Below are 17,091 nucleotides of genomic sequence, written 5' to 3' on the forward strand. Positions count from 1 at the left end.
CCTTCCGTTTAGCAATTGGTCCGTCGGTCAGTGGGTCGTCAGTTCAGCAGTAGGTCAGTTAGAGAGTCAGTGATTAGCATCATCAATAAGTCAGTCAGTCGGTCGGTCGGTCAGTCGGTCAGTCAGTCGGTCAAGTAACTACTGTTTTTACCACAGTAAAGCCATATAGATTTGTTTTGATGTTGTTGTTCTAGTTTACGAGCTCCAGTTATTTTTCCGTTGAGGATGTTGAAACAAAAGCTAAACAGCTGGAAGCAGAGCTTTCTATAACTCCAAAGCTTATTCTTGGAATTCCTGCTGGTGGGACACGGCGCGAGAAAGGAGGTTCTCTGGATATCCTGGATTTTGTTAAAAGGGCTATTCCGAGTCTCTCGAATCTCTTTAATTCGTTCCGTGAGTATGTCATTTGTGTCAAGTTTGTGTGTGATTTCTGGCTGTCTAATTTAAGAATCTCCAGAGAGTTTATGAGGCCGCGCAAAAAAAAACAAAAAACAAAAAACAAAAAAAAAGAAAACGCGTTCCCAGATGGTTCAAAAGATCTTTTATACGAGAGTGTAGGCACATGCTTTTAGCTGCTGCGTACATACCAGAGGATCCACGCAGAGAAACCGAATGTTAGGTTTTTTTCTGCCTTTTGTGACGTCAGCGTAACGAAAGCTGTATAATCAACCGCGAATTTTCTTGCGTTACCTTTCGGAAATCGTTGTTGTTGTTGCTGCTGTTTTTGGTCTGGGCGCGCGAAAATTGGCTTGCTCCTTACTTGTTACAGTTCCTATCAAAAACCCTATTCTTGTAAAAATTCGTGGAAGCTAATCAATAATTCTTTGAAAATAACAAAGTAGAGAATGATTGGCAAAACTGGTTCGGCACGAGTCACGGATCAACACGAGTCGGTAAATGGAGTGTTCGAACAGGTTGTAGTTTTCTACCAAGATTCACTTAAAATATTTGGAACTTTTTTGTGCATTAAATTTTTTAGACTCTCGTGTAAATTAACATATAGTTAAGAGTTTACAGTCCTGTTGTAGTAGGTTCGAACGAGTATCTCAGTAAACTCGAGAAGTTCGAGGAAAAACATGGGGCATTGCATCTACATCGGTAGAATTAGTCATGGTTTGGCCATGGCAGATTTGTAGGAAATGAAAGAAACCTTTTTTTTTAATCTAGGGGTGATGATAAGCGTGATGTCACTTTACACGGACATATGGGACTAAAACTCATCTTAAGAAAACCGCTTAAACAATTTCCACACTGCATACAGACTGATTCTTAGCTAACCTAAAATAAACTACCTTGGATTCCCACGAACCTTCCAAACATCAAAGGAAGGCCACTTCTGTCTAGTGTGGCTTCTTTGATGAACCAGGGGTCTCAGATAACTCAACACGGTAAAAATTATTTAACGAAAGTCTACTTACGATCGAGTCAATTAGGGATACATCACAAGGAGAAAATTCTAACAAGAGATTAATTGATATCCTTGATAAGAGTATTTAAAAAGTGTGAGCGACCTTCTACGTGTGCCTCACGTCCCGAACATCTAATACGGTGGCCTAATTGTTTTCATCAACGAATATGTTTCGCGGAAGTGTAATTGAAAACTCCGTTGATCACCCTTGGAATGCTATCCTCAAAGTAATCAACTTAACTGACCAAACTAAGTCACTATGCAGGATAAACCGTTTGGCTGTGCCACTCACAGGCTTTGTAATCTGCTATCATTACTCTTAAGATTTTTGTACTTTTATGGTGGATTTAATCAGGAATACTCATTTTTTTCCGTTATTCGTCTTCCAATTAGCGAGCGACGACGACACGGATGATGGTGATGTTTATTCAGGTGATGTTAACGACGATCATTACCATTTTGTAAAAAGTTGTCAGTACACTGTAATTGGTGAGAGTTCATTTCTAACGACCGGAGTATTGCTCAGTCCGTAGAACTACGAACGAAGTTTGTAAACATGAAATAGAATGCGGAAAATCGCAGTACACTAGTTTTCTCTTTAGCAATATTCTCAAACTGCACTCATTCAAGTCCCTTTCTCCACAGTTTATTACCTTGAAGACTATGACTATGAAGATCAACGTATAACTGGGCTGGGTATTTCAATTATTCAACTCAGTGTTGGGGTTACTTACGGGATCAGGGCAGATTTTGATTGGTGCAGTGACTTTTGTAAAACTAAACGACGACCACATGAACTTAAAATAACTCCCCTGGGATTCACGGAGATGGTCATTGGATTGGCGTTTCACTTACCTGGAGGATCTAGGAAAGGCTTAGAGTTCAATTTAATTGGAAACTTGAACTCGAGGGAAATGAAGCCCCTAAGGTTTGTGTCAATCTTGTACCAGATTTTTGTCAGATAGCCCACCGCCAAGACTTTGTAGGAAAATGAACTATCATAGCTAGTGCCACCTAACAGTACAGTGCAGTTATTTCAATTAAAAATATAAAATAAACAGAAGTTGACTATAAAAAGGAGTTTACAGATCTCAAGACACCGGAACCATTTCGACCATTTTGAATCCAGTGCAGGGTAAATTTTGGAGTGAATGTATGCATAAGTGTTACTATGGCATGTGCACTCGGCATTTAACAACCGATACGTATTTAGAACCTTAACTTCTTCTTGTGCTCTGTTTTCAGGAACTGCTTTCATTTGCCATGTCCTAAGGTAATTCTGCTTTGCAATTTGCTGTGTATTAAGCCCAACTAGTTTTTACAAAAATACTCATCGATAGGCAGTGCTGTACGACATAGTGGTCGGACTGAGCCAAAAAGGTTCGTTATCTGATAAGGTTTAACAAATAGAGATAACAAATTACTCGTACTTAATAAGCATTAGTGATTTGCAAATAATTGTGCATCTACTGAATTTCACACTACTTGTGTTTATTTCGTCTGTGCGTTTACACAACAGGCTAAGGGACCTACAAAGAAGCGATTTGCACTGAGTTAAGTTTTTACGATCTAATTTTTTTTCCCAGTCTCTCTGTGAATGTCCTCAAAAAACAAGGACAACGACAACCAATCCTACTACAACCGAAAAAACAACATGGTTTACCACCAGCCCTACCACGACCGAAAAAACAACAGAGTTATCAACCAATCCTGCCACGACCGAAAAAACAACAGAGTTGACAACCAACCCTACCACGACCGAAAAAACAACAGAGTTGACAACCAACCCTATCACGACCGAAAGAACAACAGAGTTGACAACCGAACCTACCACGCCCCGAAAAAAAACAACTACTCGCCCCACAAAACCGCCTCCGACCACCCCTCCTCCTTGCAGATGTGATGGTGGAGCAGAAGCTCTGGTTGATTCTGATGGAAGTTGTCGCTGTAAACCGTAAGTGTCGTGAAATCACTTGAGGATTCTAATGCAATCGCAAACACTTCTATCAAGTACTGTAAATGCAATGAAAAATTTGATTATTGGAGAGTAGTCCGTCAATATAGAAAATCGTGCGATATTTCATAATAGCCCAATATCTGGAGCGAATATTGCGTTTTTCAGGTCAAGATCAAAGTGTGCTTAGTTTCAAAGTCTCTGTCCATGTGGTGTTCTCAAACGTTTGCAAACTCAGGGAGAAGTGTCCTCTTTTGCAGATGATTTTTAAAAAATGTGTCATAAAACGATCATAAAACGATCATTGATTTGAATTCGGTTTTCGCATAAAATTATGAATAATCAAACTTCGTGCCTCGTGCCTGTGTTATCTGCCTCAGCCTTTAGCTTCGGCAGATTACTCAGACCTCAGTTTTTATAATTCATGATATAGCGCTCAAGCTTATCCAAGAATTTCTTACTATATGGCACATCAATACTGGCGAACAATGTGTGAGAGAATATATTTAGTCGTTTATGCGAAATTTGTGGTCGGAAAATGTCAATTTTAACTGATATGTAAGATAAAGAAGAGAACGAAATGGGTCAAAGTATTGTTCGCATTCGATGGCGACCTTGAAAACCAAAGTTCTGCAGGAGATGTCCAACTCTTTTTCTAGCGTAAATGGGGTAGCGCAAATGTTATCTTAATGTGTACAAGTCAATTCACCTCCCTTCAAGCAATGAAATTTGAAGTTACTTTGAGTGAGTTTCTGATACGTCGACCAAGCGTTAATGATGAGGTGAACATTGGCGATTATATGAAGTTTTACAGAAACTGGTCTTCGTGTTGTGGGTTTAGGTACATTCAGGTTTGATTTCGGATTTGAGACTTTTCTTTATTAGTGACCTTAATAATACCTTGATTCCTATATCATCTGTGTAATCTTAAGGAAATGCCCGGAAGGAAAAGAACCCGTTATTGTAAACAATCGATACAAGTGTCCAGAACATCCACCCTGTGGTGAACCTCCAAATTGCGTTGTGGGAAGGAAAGGACCCGGATGTACTCAACCAGACGTGCAGCCATGCTCAGGTTAGGAAAAGAACTGTGGTCCATCATTGATTTCACTTAATACCCTGATGTGATAAGCCACGCAAAATGCTGGAAGAACACGAGTGACCGTATGACGATTGTTTCTTTTGCAACCTTATAAAACTAGTATAACAATAAGTCTTACAGCAGAAGACACTCTTACAGAACAAAATGACGGAAACACAGAGATTTTTGCATAATCTTGAACTCGCAACAAGAATTAAAACATTATTTCTCTGATTTTTAGCATTTATAATAATCAAATAGCTATAAGCCAGTTCGTGACGGATTGTAATTGGGTTCTTTAGCACCAGAAAACGAGTATAACAAATTGTCTGAAAGTATGTATTCATATGTCTGCGTTATGTCGGTTATTTTAGCAAGCTGTTCTGGTAATGGCTATGCAATAGCTACAACAAACTGTGGGTCTCAGTGTATTTGCTCCTTTTGGTGGATTGGAACGTGCTGCGAAATAAGGCTACCGCGATGGAACTGGGGTGATCCTCATCTTGGGACGTTAGATGGTAAGCTATTTCATAAAAAGATCGATGCTTTAAAACACTAATTTGTGTGACTGCCTTTATACACGGAAAGTCCTTATGTATTCTGAAAGCCATAATGTCCTCAAGTACCTCTGCCAATGCTTTCTTTAGCCTTATTATTTTCAGCTAGTTTCCAGTTATCATATACTTTTAAATTTTTCCGGCAGGCATTGATTTTGATTACTTTGGAATTGGCGAATTCTGGGGATGTAAAAGTATCTTCAATGACTTTGGAATTCAATTCCGCTATTTTGCTTATCAACGAGCCTCGCTTACAGGGGGCGTGGCAATTAAGGCGGGACAGAGTGTACTGTCAATCATGGCTCTTAACACGAGTAATCCCGACCAATTTCCGAAACTACGGTAAGAAAAGTTTTTAGTAAAATCTGTCATTGAAAAGCCCTTCATTTCTTAATTTCAATTTTCTGTCAATAAACAGGTAGAAATGGGGGAAGAATAAGTACTACTATAAACTGTGAAGCAGTCTGCACAAAAAAACTGTCGATGACCTTTTGAGTTAGTGTAGGTTTGGGCACTGAGTTCTTTCAGTCTGTCACTCATATGTGTCAAATTTCCATTTATCCCAACTGTAACTGACAGGAATGGAAAGCGCGTGGCACTGAAAGTTTTCCCATTTTTTTCCTTTGTCATGAAAGCATCTCAGGAGTTCCATGCCACTGGGGATTGTCTCCTGAGGGCATCAAAGATAAAACTAGCTACGTCGATGAAAAGTCTAAGGCAGCGCTGTATAAGTCACATAATTCAGATTCTCGCCACTTGTATAACCTGACCGTGAAAATTTTCAGATACGTCTCACGAAACCGGCGGTAAAAATGAACAAAAGTAGCTGACACGGCCTCTTGCCCCAATAAACTGGAAGAAAAGGGGATTGTATTTAAAACTTAAATTTTACAGCGACTCGCCGTCAATATCGAACAAAAAAAAAGAGGAAAGCGATTTCAAAGCTTCCTACCTTGAATTAGCAAAGATATTGAAAATAAAGAAGTCCTCCTTCCAAAATTTGGTCTGAAAACATGTTACTATGACTCCTTATACTTTATGCCAGCAAAAGGCATTAAAGTATTCTGGAATTCGCCTTCATCCTTTTAAATTTGCACCACGAGTCGAAGACTTGACGTTAAACATAAGTTTTACTTGTCGATAAAATATTCAAATAGACAAACACCCAATAAATAATTTGACCTTTGGTGGTCATAGTGAAATTAAGATAGAGCTAAAAAGCGTAAAGTACCTGAACACCTTGCCCTTATTTTTTAAGGAATTTCTATAAATATATACGAGGGAACACTTTCTAACATCATTTAAGTTTCTTGCGTTATTCATGATATGGAGATGGTGATATATATATTTTTTTAAATTTTTTTTTCTTGTTATTCATAGAATCGACGGAGGTCTGATGAACGTCACATCTCTGATTGGGAATAAAGTGAAGCTTAATAATGGAACGGTTGTGTTGGATACCCAAAAAACTTCCACATCATCCAAACCAGAGGAAGCACAAGTCGTACTTTTCTCTGTGCAATATGAGTCAGGTTTAGTGAAACTCATTACTGTAAATTATATGACTATTATCATTCGGGTAAAAGCCGCCACATATCTAATAAGTTAATCAGAAAACTTCGCACTCCCGCGGAAGCTTTTCTATTGGCCGTAAAAGTCCTCGGAGAAATTCTCAAGACCTGTTATATGCCGTTTCATTGAAAATCTCTCGCTTCTCGCAGATCCACTGACTCGACAACGTCTACAGATTTCCCAATCCCACTCCCCTTCGGTGACGCTGGCTAATGCCTCTTTCTGCTCATCCTACGCCTCAGGCAAATATTCTTTTATGGATAAATCATAAGTTATCCATTATGAGGCATAGGGTAGGTAAATGCGAATTAATTGCAAGTGAGAGCTTTTCATTTTCTCAAAAGGGAATCATCATGATCTTCTTTTATAAATGTTTATGGTCGACTTAATTTGAAGTATCGTTATTTTATGTGAAAAATAATTGATTCAGAACGTAGCTATTATACTCATCACTATTTCTCGTGACATTTTCAAAGATTTATAAGTATTCCATTCACCAAAAATATCTTTATAATACAGGGTACAAAGACTATGCCAATGTTGTTTCAAAGCCACTCCATTCGTTCATGAATTTTTTTCTTGTCTTCCAGCTTCCTCATTATTTTGTGAAGTTCTATATTTTTCTCACTCCTCGAGTATGCTACTTATAGTCATGAAACCAGGTGTCACTGCGGTTTCCGGTATTAGAGTCGATGCAGCCGAGCTAATAGATGACACGACTGAGCTAACAGTCCGGACGTTCATCGACTCTTATTTATTCTCTGTTCGTTTCACTTCAAGGACTTACAATAACAGCTGAGGTACGTTACAGTCCAAAGATGGGCCGTCATTATCTCAACGTCATGTTCATACCCTCAGCAAGATTTAAAAGCCAAACTGAAGGCCTATGTGGAGTGATGGATGATGATCCATCCAATGACTTGAGGGGTCCAAATGGAGAACAATATAATGATCCTATTCAGTTTGCTGATTCTTGTAAGTATGGATCATGATGTTCACCTACAGCGTGTCGATCAGACTCCTACTCTTTGGACCTTATTGATCCACGAGATTTTCCAATTTCCGTTTTTCAAATTTTCAATTACTGTGCGAATAGATTGAAATCTTCACTGTTCCAGAATCAGCTTTCCTGAGACTAAGGCTAGCTATTATTTGGATAAAAAGATCTTTTAAATATAGACATATTTGCTGTCTCTCACATCTACTGTACTCTAAATTTCTGTTTACCTAAACAGTTTTTACACTAAATTTTATTTTAAATTTCTTTTTCTTTTAAGGGCGCATAACGGCTGTTCACAACAACTCCGGCCTTCGAGGATCATGGTCATGGAACTCTTCAAACTTTCACAGCGATGACATCATGGATTCTTCTTACAACGATCCAAACCATGTTCCATTGTACTCTTTAGATGGCATCGGTGATATCATTGTCGCGGTAAAAGCTCTTTGATATTTGTCTTATTCTCAAAATGTTTCTTGTTTTTTGTTTGTTTGTTTGTTTGTTTTTTCTTTTCGTTTTCTTGCATGCCAAAAATAACCGGTTTACATAACTATTCTCGCATAGCCACAGCACTGGAATAAGTCACGTGGCAAGGCCCAATTTTTATATATTTAATTTGTCACCGTGAACATTGAAATAGAAGCTTTCAAGAAACTAAATGTGAAATAAAAAGCTTAACACATTATCATTATTCATTTTTAAAGTTGAACAGGAAGGTAGGTTTGTCCTTAGAATAAATCCCTTTGCTATATAAAGAAAAGAGAGGGTAGGTAAACCAGTTAGTTTGTATGGTTTATTCTAGGAAGCTACGGAAGCCTGTTCGTCACTTGGACTTACTGGCGCGATGTTGCAGAGCTGCATTTATGACGTAGCCGTAACAAATGATATGACACTTGCTGGACAAGAGAGCCTGAAACAAAGTACGTTGAAAAAGTTCGGACATAAAAGTATTCATCAGCATGCTAAAAGTTGAGACAAACTTATTAAATGGTTCTTAATAAGCCAGTCCAACAATTTTCATTATTATACATTCAACTCACTATCTCTTTTCTGGTTGGCCCATAGCGTAAGATGAATTTTTTTTAAGTCAGCGCCTGGGACGTCATGTAACTGCCGATTATACAATAATCATGTAAAGGACACTCAAGGTCACGGGTAATCATGTCATGTATGTCCGCGGTGTATGATTTCTAGGGATAATCATGTCACGTTTGCGCGCTTTGTGTTGCTCGCCGTTCTACTTACTTGCGTGAACACTTTTTTTTTCATTGAATAAATAATAGAACAATTGTTAGATTCGGTTTTTGTGATATCCAGAATAACCAGGGTCTCGCTAAAGGTTTTCAGCCTTAGCCTTCGGTTTTTAGCTGATGAACCCTATCTACCGCAAACAACGCTAACGAAGCTTTTAGACTTTAGTCGCTGGAAGGTTTTATTTTTGTGACACGGCTTTATGAATGAGCTGGCGAAGTTTCGAATAATCCTAAATTATTGGAAGTACTCAAATAAGCATTTAAAATTGAATCTAAATCAATGGACATAACTTGTGGTACTTAAAGTGATCCTTTTCTCCCTTTTTTGAAAGGTTGTCCAAACCAATGTTCTGGGAAGGGTACATGCATTAACTCCACGTGTCAATGTATGACTGGTTGGTCTGGAGACAGTTGTCACTTAGGTAGGTACAGCCAATCAGAAGGCTTGAGAACGTAAACGGAGTTTGTCACAAGAAAAAAATATATACTACTTACCAAGTCCATTCCTGAAAAGTATTCTTCAATTCAGGTAACTGCACAAACTGCAGCATGGAACACGGGCGGTGCGTGAAAGGATTTTGTGAATGTGTTGATGGCTGGGAAGGAGTCAGTTGTGATCACAAAGGTGGGTTCTGAAATAAGTGCATATCGAGGAGCTTTCATATATATTCAGTCACAATAAATCTTAACAAGATTCCCCTTATGATCTCTTAACCTTACGCATGGAAATGTAATTGGTTCTTAGAAACGATGAGAAAAAAACGAAGTTACCAAGATACTCATGTCTGTAATTTTTTTTCTGGGTTTAAGCACAGGCAGACCACACTATGCGTTCGTGGTTAAATTGTTGACATGAGACGAACAAAATCTATGTGGCTTACAACTTGGTGGCAAGCATACAGGCCGTATTCAATTTACCGTCAAGTGCAGCAACTTCCCGTGGCAGCCCACTGCGGTTTAAAACCAAGCCAAGCGCTGATTGGTAAATTTGAAACGGTCTGCATGCTTCGAATTCCTTTGGTCGCTGAGTCTCGCACCAATCATATTTAGAAAGCTAAATTAATCAATTCAGTATCGATTTTCTCGAAAAATTTTGAAGCTTTGACTATAACAGTTTCAAGTGAACGCGGTCGCGGCTGGCTGCCACCAAGTTGCCAGCCTTGTCTCCCCACAAGCACTTTCGTGAAAAGACGCTTCAAACGGCCTAAGAAGGCGAAAAAAATTCCACAAGCGAATTGATTAACACTATATTTAACTTCATTGAGATATTCAGACCGAGATGTAATTTAGAAATGCAATTTTCAGAGCTTTATTCATAACCCTCTAAGGATTGTTTCGTCTCATGTCAACAATAATTAACCACGAACACAGTGTGGTCTGACTGTTGCATAAGCTTTGTGTTCCGTAGCCTCTCAAGGGTAATGAGCGACATTTTTCTTAATTATGAGATCCCTTTGAAAAAAATGTGATAAAATTGTGTTCTGTTTACTTGCTGTAAGGGACGAGATAAAAGTGCAGTAACATACGATCTCTCTGTTCTCTCATACAATAACGCGCACTAATGTTACAGCAACATGCAACAACGTCAACAACTGCACAAGCCCAAGCAACGGGTTATGTAAGAGGACAGACCAGTGTCACTGTCATGATGGATACATTGGTAAGTTGCTTTATTGTGTAGGCTAAATGGAGTTGGCAAATGCATTTAAAAGTGGATATATGTCCCCTGTTTCACTGATCATGTAGTCAAAGCCACTAGGCTGTAACGTTGAGATGATAACTAACCTTGCGCTTCAGTTGTGGCCACTCAAGGAGTGTTTTGAAAACAAATAATGAAGAAGTTAAACAAGACTTCATAGTTGTTAAACGAATAGTAGAGTAGACGGAGCACGGCGCTGAGTCGTGCCATGGGGCTGAGAACGACAGTTTAAAGTTTAAATAAGCTAAAAAATTGTAATTGAAGACCGCACTCTCCTTCAGTACCAACGCCATACAATTTACGGGTTTGTTAATCGTGGCTTTTATGGTGGTTAAGGGTTTTCGATGAGCAAACTCAACTGGATTTATCTTAAATTATCAGGACATGACTGCAGTGTTATTCCTACCTGCTCAAATGTGTCTGATTGCTCCAAAAGAGGGATCTGTGTTGACTTTGATGTGTGCAAGTGTCAGGAGGATTGGACTGGAAAGGACTGTACCCAGTTCTCTTGTGAATCACTCGACTATTGCTCAAGTAATTTTTTGTACACTTTGCTTTCATTTTCTTTATCTGAGAACATATTTTACTTCCGTAAATATATTAAAATTATGTAAAACTGTAAACTGCGGATAAAGAAATGAATATGGAAGCGATTTTCGCTGTACTGAGCGCTAGTTGAGCAGTAGTGAAAATAAGGCCAAATACAAAAAATTCAGGCCTGTAAAGGGTTTAAACACGGGTCATGGGTTCAAATCCCGTACATTGTTTAATTTTTTTCAGGCCTTATTTTTACGACTGCTTAAGAAGTGTTCATTACAGCAAAGATCGCTTCCATTTTCATATTTTATTTCCATTTCTTCAAAGTATTTCCTTTATCCCAGGATTCAATTCATGATGGATAGCGCACTTTTTTTTCTAGAACGTGGACGCTGCGTGGCTCCTTATAAGTGCGACTGTGCTCCAGGGTGGACAGGAGCCAGCTGTGCTCTCTTTGATTGCGCAGGAGTTAACCAGTGCTCCGGTCAAGGGGTATGTGTATCAAGTAACACATGCCGCTGCTACCCAGGATTCCAGGGGGCGAACTGCAGTGATGTTGTAGATTGTGAGATTCTTGGAAACTGTAGCGGAAACGGAGTTTGTATTCAAGGGGGAAATGATGGAAATGTCTCTTGCAGGTATAAAGCATCTCTGTTATCTTAATTTTCTGATCTTTCTCCATTGTTAATTAAATTATGGAGAGAGTGAAGCATGCACAAACGAATGCATATATTGATCGCTTGGGGATTCCTGTATGGACACGAATATGGTTTAACGTAGAAATGATAAATCACAAGCTGTAGGGCAACTAAACAACTGCCAGTCAAAGCCATTTATGATGATAAACTTACTGGTTTGTCATTTGTCGATATGCTAAGGGCTTTTGACTCAATAAAACACAAAATTCTGCTTAAAAAACATAAGATAGTGGGTGGAATTTGACATCGCTAAAATGGCTTTCTCCTCTTACAAGGCGCTCTGCACACCAGCGTCTCCCTGTTCAGAAAGCGATCAAGGAAATGTCCAAGAACATTTTGATATGTTTATCACGTCTTTAGGTCAGTTGCACAGTTGTAATATTAGAGAGGGATTTTTAAAGATTCCCTTAACAAAGCACTGAATGAGAAAGATGCATCTCAAATTTTAAAACTTTGAACGAATGGGCTTTCCTGCCGAACGATTGAGAAAGGCCATTGTCATTTCCATTTTTTTTTAATTAAATCAAATTTTAACGAAATTTGTCTTTTGTTTTCAATGCATTTTTATTTGTATAACTTTCTAGTTGAATTTGTTTTCATTATTACTCATATCTTTAACTGACTCATCGTCTTCCCCTCTTTTTTCCTACTCACAGCTCGTTTTTTTTTTACGATTTCTTGTTTCCTATAGATGTTATGATGGATTTAGTGGTGTGAAATGCAACATTTCCTCCTGTCGTTCAATTGACAATTGTACTGGTCACGGTGTCTGTGTCGAGGCAAACTTTTGCAAATGTGACATGGGCTACAGTGGGGTGGACTGCTCAAATGTGTCATGTGAAGGTGTTAACTACTGTTCAGGTGAGACATTGTCGAAAACCTTAGTCTTATACTAATAACTGCTCAGAGACCTGCTGCTTGGTTATTTCATGATAACAAGTATTACTTACAGTTACATCGTATGTAATTTGTTTGTTTGATAATTTGTAAATCACCCGGTCACTGGGGCTAAAATTCTTTCCGAAGCATTTCTAGATAATTACTGACTGATTTAAATGGCTCTGGATAGGTCATGGTGTATGCAGCAGCTATGACACATGTGTTTGCGACTCTTTGTGGCATGGTGCAGCTTGTAGTGTGGCAGACTGCTCCAGTCTCGATGACTGTTCAAAGAAGGGCGATTGCATTTTACCCAACACTTGCGAGTGTTATCCTGGATACGACGGGGCAGCGTGTAACATGACAGCTGAACCGAACCTACACGCTCCAGCTTTTGCCGCGTCTATCTACAATGCCTCAGTCCTAGAGAACAGTCCCCCGGGAACGACAATTCTCCAAGTGCACGCTAGGGATGCCGACACAGGCCGGAATGGGAAACGTTTTTTTTCGATCGACAACAGTAATAACGCGAAAATGGCGTTTACCATCGACAGCATCTCCGGTGATATTCTTACATCGTCGGTGTTGGACTACGAAAGTTCCTCTCCTAATCTGTTTCAGCTGAAGATCGTGGCTTCGGACGATGGAAATCCACGCAAGTCAAGCTTTGCTTTCATGTACATCCATGTTGTCGACGTCAACGACAACTGCCCGGTCTTTCACTTCCCTCAAGCAACGTGGTTCAACATTTCGCAAGATACACAATTAGGTAGACTTCTGACTGTGTTATCCGCCCGTGACGAGGACAGTGGGCTCAACGGAGAAGTGAGATACACCTTATCAAACTCAAGGAACGGTGGAGAGGCCTTCAAAGTGGGTGAAAAAAATGGAGAACTAAAAGTTGTTGATAAACTTCAGCCTAAAAAGTACCTTCTGATAGTTGTGGCAAGTGATGGAGGAAAAGTTTCGTGCTCCAGTCATCTGGACATCACTGTAAATGTTTTCGCTGAAACTAAAACTACATCTGAAACTAAAACTACATCTGAAACTAAAACTACATCATTTACCCGCTCGAAAGGTATATCGTCTTCTATCTCCTATTGCTGATGTCTAGGAATTTTTTTCCTCGTTCTTGTTGAATGTTTGAAATTCTCTTCTATTTTCTGTTAAGAAATTTTTTATACTGAATATCCTGCTAACATGCTTCGTGGTTCGACGAGCTAGTGTCAACCGCTTCAGGAGTAAAATTTTCGTGGCATCTGTTGATGAAGTGCTCAAACGGTGCCAACAATTCCGGAAAGATTGGATTAAACAAAGGGTGAATTAATGAAATGATATCTAATTATTGCAAAGGAATTTAATACTCGTCAGAAGAAGAATATCTTAAGCCACTCTATTCAAATGCGCAGCATACCTGAGTAAGATAAACAACTCAAATTGTTAGCTGAAAGGCGTGCAGCATTCCGAACCACAAGCAAAATTTACGTTTATAACAATCAGCAACTGATTGTTATAAAAAAAATTCGGGAGTTTAAAAATCGAAATTGTTTATTTCTAACTAGGTAATCATTTCAACTGTTATTTTCCACCAGCCGAATACAGCTCTCCAAGTGCAATCACGACAGTAAGTACTGAGGAGATTCCAGTAGAGGCGCCTACGAAGAGTTGGTTTCTAAAACCCATTATGATCATTGGGATTTCCGTTGGCGGATTCATAGTTTTCGTTGTAACTGCGACTGTGCTTCTCGCTATCCTTTCTCGGAAATTTAAGCGAAGAGTCGAGCCCACTGGGGACGATCCTTTCAGCGGAAGGAAGAAACCTGAACGCTTTAACGGAAGCACTGATAACCCGGTTCTTGTGACAGACTCCAAAGGGGAGCTTGGTGGAATTGTATCCCGTGGAATCAAGACAACGGAGACATTTGAGATGAAGAATATGCCTTGCGTAGATTAGTGATTCCTTGATAACAGCGGGTTTGGTATTACACTAAACAAGTCGCGGGAGAAGAGTATCAATCACTATATGAACAATAGCCTAGATTTGGCGGAATATATGAACGCATATTCGTCCGCGGACATTATCTATTTCAGTTTTCCGAGAGCGGAACTCGAAGAAAACAGTGAGCTTCGAGGAACAGATGATCTCCAAGGAAAAAAATGTGCGCGTACTTCCGCACAAAATAGAGGCTATTGTATTTATTAGTCTTAAAGTAGTTTCAAACGTGCGTAAAAAAAATGTTTACGAACAGCTTACTGTTTGTTGCGTGGGATGTTTTCTTTTGAGTGTTCTCTGGTATGACTTTATGAACAAACAAATGTAGAGCAGAAATACTTAGCAGAAAAAGAACCAACTGGATAATGACAATTTTCTATAAGACATTTTGGAGTGTAGTATCGCTGAGTATTACCTTTTTTCTTTACTCATTGTTCGTATTTTGACTCGCCCTACGGCCTCGTCAAAATACTGCACAACTCGTATGAATACTCAGCAATACTACACACTAAAACGGCTAATAAGATACATAGATGCTTGTTGCTTGTGCTCCGACCTCCTCTTCCATTTAGAGAGGACTAAAAGAAAGATCATAAAAAAGTATCTGCAACCTAGTAGAAATTTATAGTAGGAACGAGCTAAACCAATTATTCCCTAGTCGGAAGGTAAAAACCGTGGGAAAAAAAAAACAAACAAACATACAAACAAAAAGCAATGCGCCAAATAACGTCATGGGGTTACTCGGGTTTCAGTTAAGATTGGAGCTATTTTCATAGTTCTTTTGATATATTAACTTTATATTAAAGGATTATTCAAACAAGGACGTATAACTCATAACTGTACGAACTTACGACCCACCGTACAAGGTGTTACTTTTAGCATGCGCAGCCAACTGTACCACGGGCACTATCTTAGCCATTACGTAATGGAAGGGCGAGAGAGAAGGTAATGCGCAGGCGCGATTGCGTGCGTAACTTGGATACCCCATTAGTGCGCGCCAGGAGACACCGTCCGCAAGGAGACACCGTCAAATGACGATAAAGTGCGCATACTCGGGCGTCGAGTTGCAGTGTAGCGTACTGCGGGCACACGGTTGGGCATTGCATGATGTGCATCACGTGGGCTGGCAGATGTGAAGCCGCGTGAGCAAATAATTCGCCACCCGCGTTTTGAGCGGGAAATTAAACTGGTCTCAGTATTTAGCAATTTCTAAACAACTCGTAAGGCAACAATACCGGCAAAGGTTTAGCTTCGTCAACCGGAGGAAATTGTTATAATTCAAGTTCGTGGAGAGGGGGTTTTTAGTGAAAATAGGCTGGATATAAAGAGACAGAGCAACCAAAAAAAGCCAAAAAGTAAACGGCGTAAAGTGTATCCAAAAAATCGCGCAAGAAAGTTAGAAAGGACGCCAAAATAGGCAGAATACGGCGAGAGGAACGCGAAAGAGAACAATAAAGGGCATATATAAAAAGGCGAGTATTTAGCGAAGAGCAACGCGAGAAGGAAATGCAAAGTCGCTCCTGAAAACAGACCGAAAAGAGGTCATCAACAAAGAGAAGCAAACTACAAAGGACCCGCGAAAGAAGAGGAGGTAAGTCGTGTCTTATCTGGGTTTTCTTTTACGCTAAGACCCAGAAAAAATTCAAGCATTGTTTTTTACCAACTGTCGTTTGATACTAGCTTCAGTTGTAAATTCAACTGATCACGTTTCGGTTAAACATTGACTCTGGCATTCATCGCCTAAAAACCCTCACGCTGGTTCATCGCTCGAATAATATTTCATAGTGTTCGAATTATTCAAGTTATTTCTTGTCCTTTCTTTTGAAAGTTTAACACGGTTGTGGTGTTATGGGAAAAGAAGTTATCTTACGTATTTTGTTTTGCCTAGAAAGTTTTTAAGTGATGGCGAACCGCGAGCGCAAGTTTTTTGCTCTTCAATTGATTATCGCAGGATTTACTCTATTCATTTGAAAAATTTGCGCTTTGCCGAAGGTGTTATTTTACACCAAGAACGAAGAAATGGTTTTTCCCAAAATTAAAATGAAATGAGATTGAGTCAGCGATGTTCATGTTTACATTAAGTCTGACGCAGTGATTTGATTTTGACGATATTGTCATGTGAGAACCTGTCAAACATCTAAGAATCAAATTATTGACTGCAAATGTGTGGTGCAAGCAAACTCACGAGTAAAATAAAGTTGCTTCTGCAGAAGGATGAGTGAATTTAATTGTTTGGTTGTCGTAGTTTTCAGCGCTATGTTTCATGCTTTCTAATCGATTCGTTCGAACTTCAGGAAATGGTTTATCTCACAAAACATGGAGCCACTTTCTCTTCGCTCAACATCGGGAGGCGTTGTGATGAACATGCTTGCGATACGATATTTTTTTCTCTTATGCTGGAAACTGAAGAATTAATCTCTGAAATTGGTAGTCATCACATTTTGCAAGAAGCGTCCGAGC

The 17,091-nt window shown here is 39.3% G+C and overlaps 1 protein-coding gene across 1 annotated transcript in view; it reads left to right on the plus strand.

The window, feature by feature from the left end:
* LOC131783609 (uncharacterized) overlaps nt 1-15,363 on the plus strand; it is a 46,319-nt gene extending 30,956 nt beyond the window's left edge. Inside the window, 20 exon segments of the mRNA XM_066174138.1 lie at nt 195-393; nt 1,802-1,840; nt 2,054-2,336; nt 2,654-2,681; nt 2,995-3,362; nt 4,295-4,437; nt 4,818-4,961; nt 5,147-5,342; nt 6,381-6,532; nt 7,353-7,547; nt 7,850-8,007; nt 8,375-8,492; nt 9,158-9,247; nt 9,355-9,450; nt 10,396-10,485; nt 10,906-11,058; nt 11,444-11,699; nt 12,451-12,620; nt 12,829-13,716; nt 14,231-15,363. Of these exon segments, the coding sequence (XP_066030235.1) occupies nt 195-393; nt 1,802-1,840; nt 2,054-2,336; nt 2,654-2,681; nt 2,995-3,362; nt 4,295-4,437; nt 4,818-4,961; nt 5,147-5,342; nt 6,381-6,532; nt 7,353-7,547; nt 7,850-8,007; nt 8,375-8,492; nt 9,158-9,247; nt 9,355-9,450; nt 10,396-10,485; nt 10,906-11,058; nt 11,444-11,699; nt 12,451-12,620; nt 12,829-13,716; nt 14,231-14,592 (4,128 nt within the window). The 3' untranslated portion in view covers nt 14,593-15,363.
* Nucleotides 15,364-17,091: the final 1,728 nt, after the last annotated feature.

This window comes from Pocillopora verrucosa, chromosome 11, assembly GCF_036669915.1.
Source record: "Pocillopora verrucosa isolate sample1 chromosome 11, ASM3666991v2, whole genome shotgun sequence".
Lineage (NCBI taxonomy): Eukaryota > Metazoa > Cnidaria > Anthozoa > Scleractinia > Pocilloporidae > Pocillopora > Pocillopora verrucosa.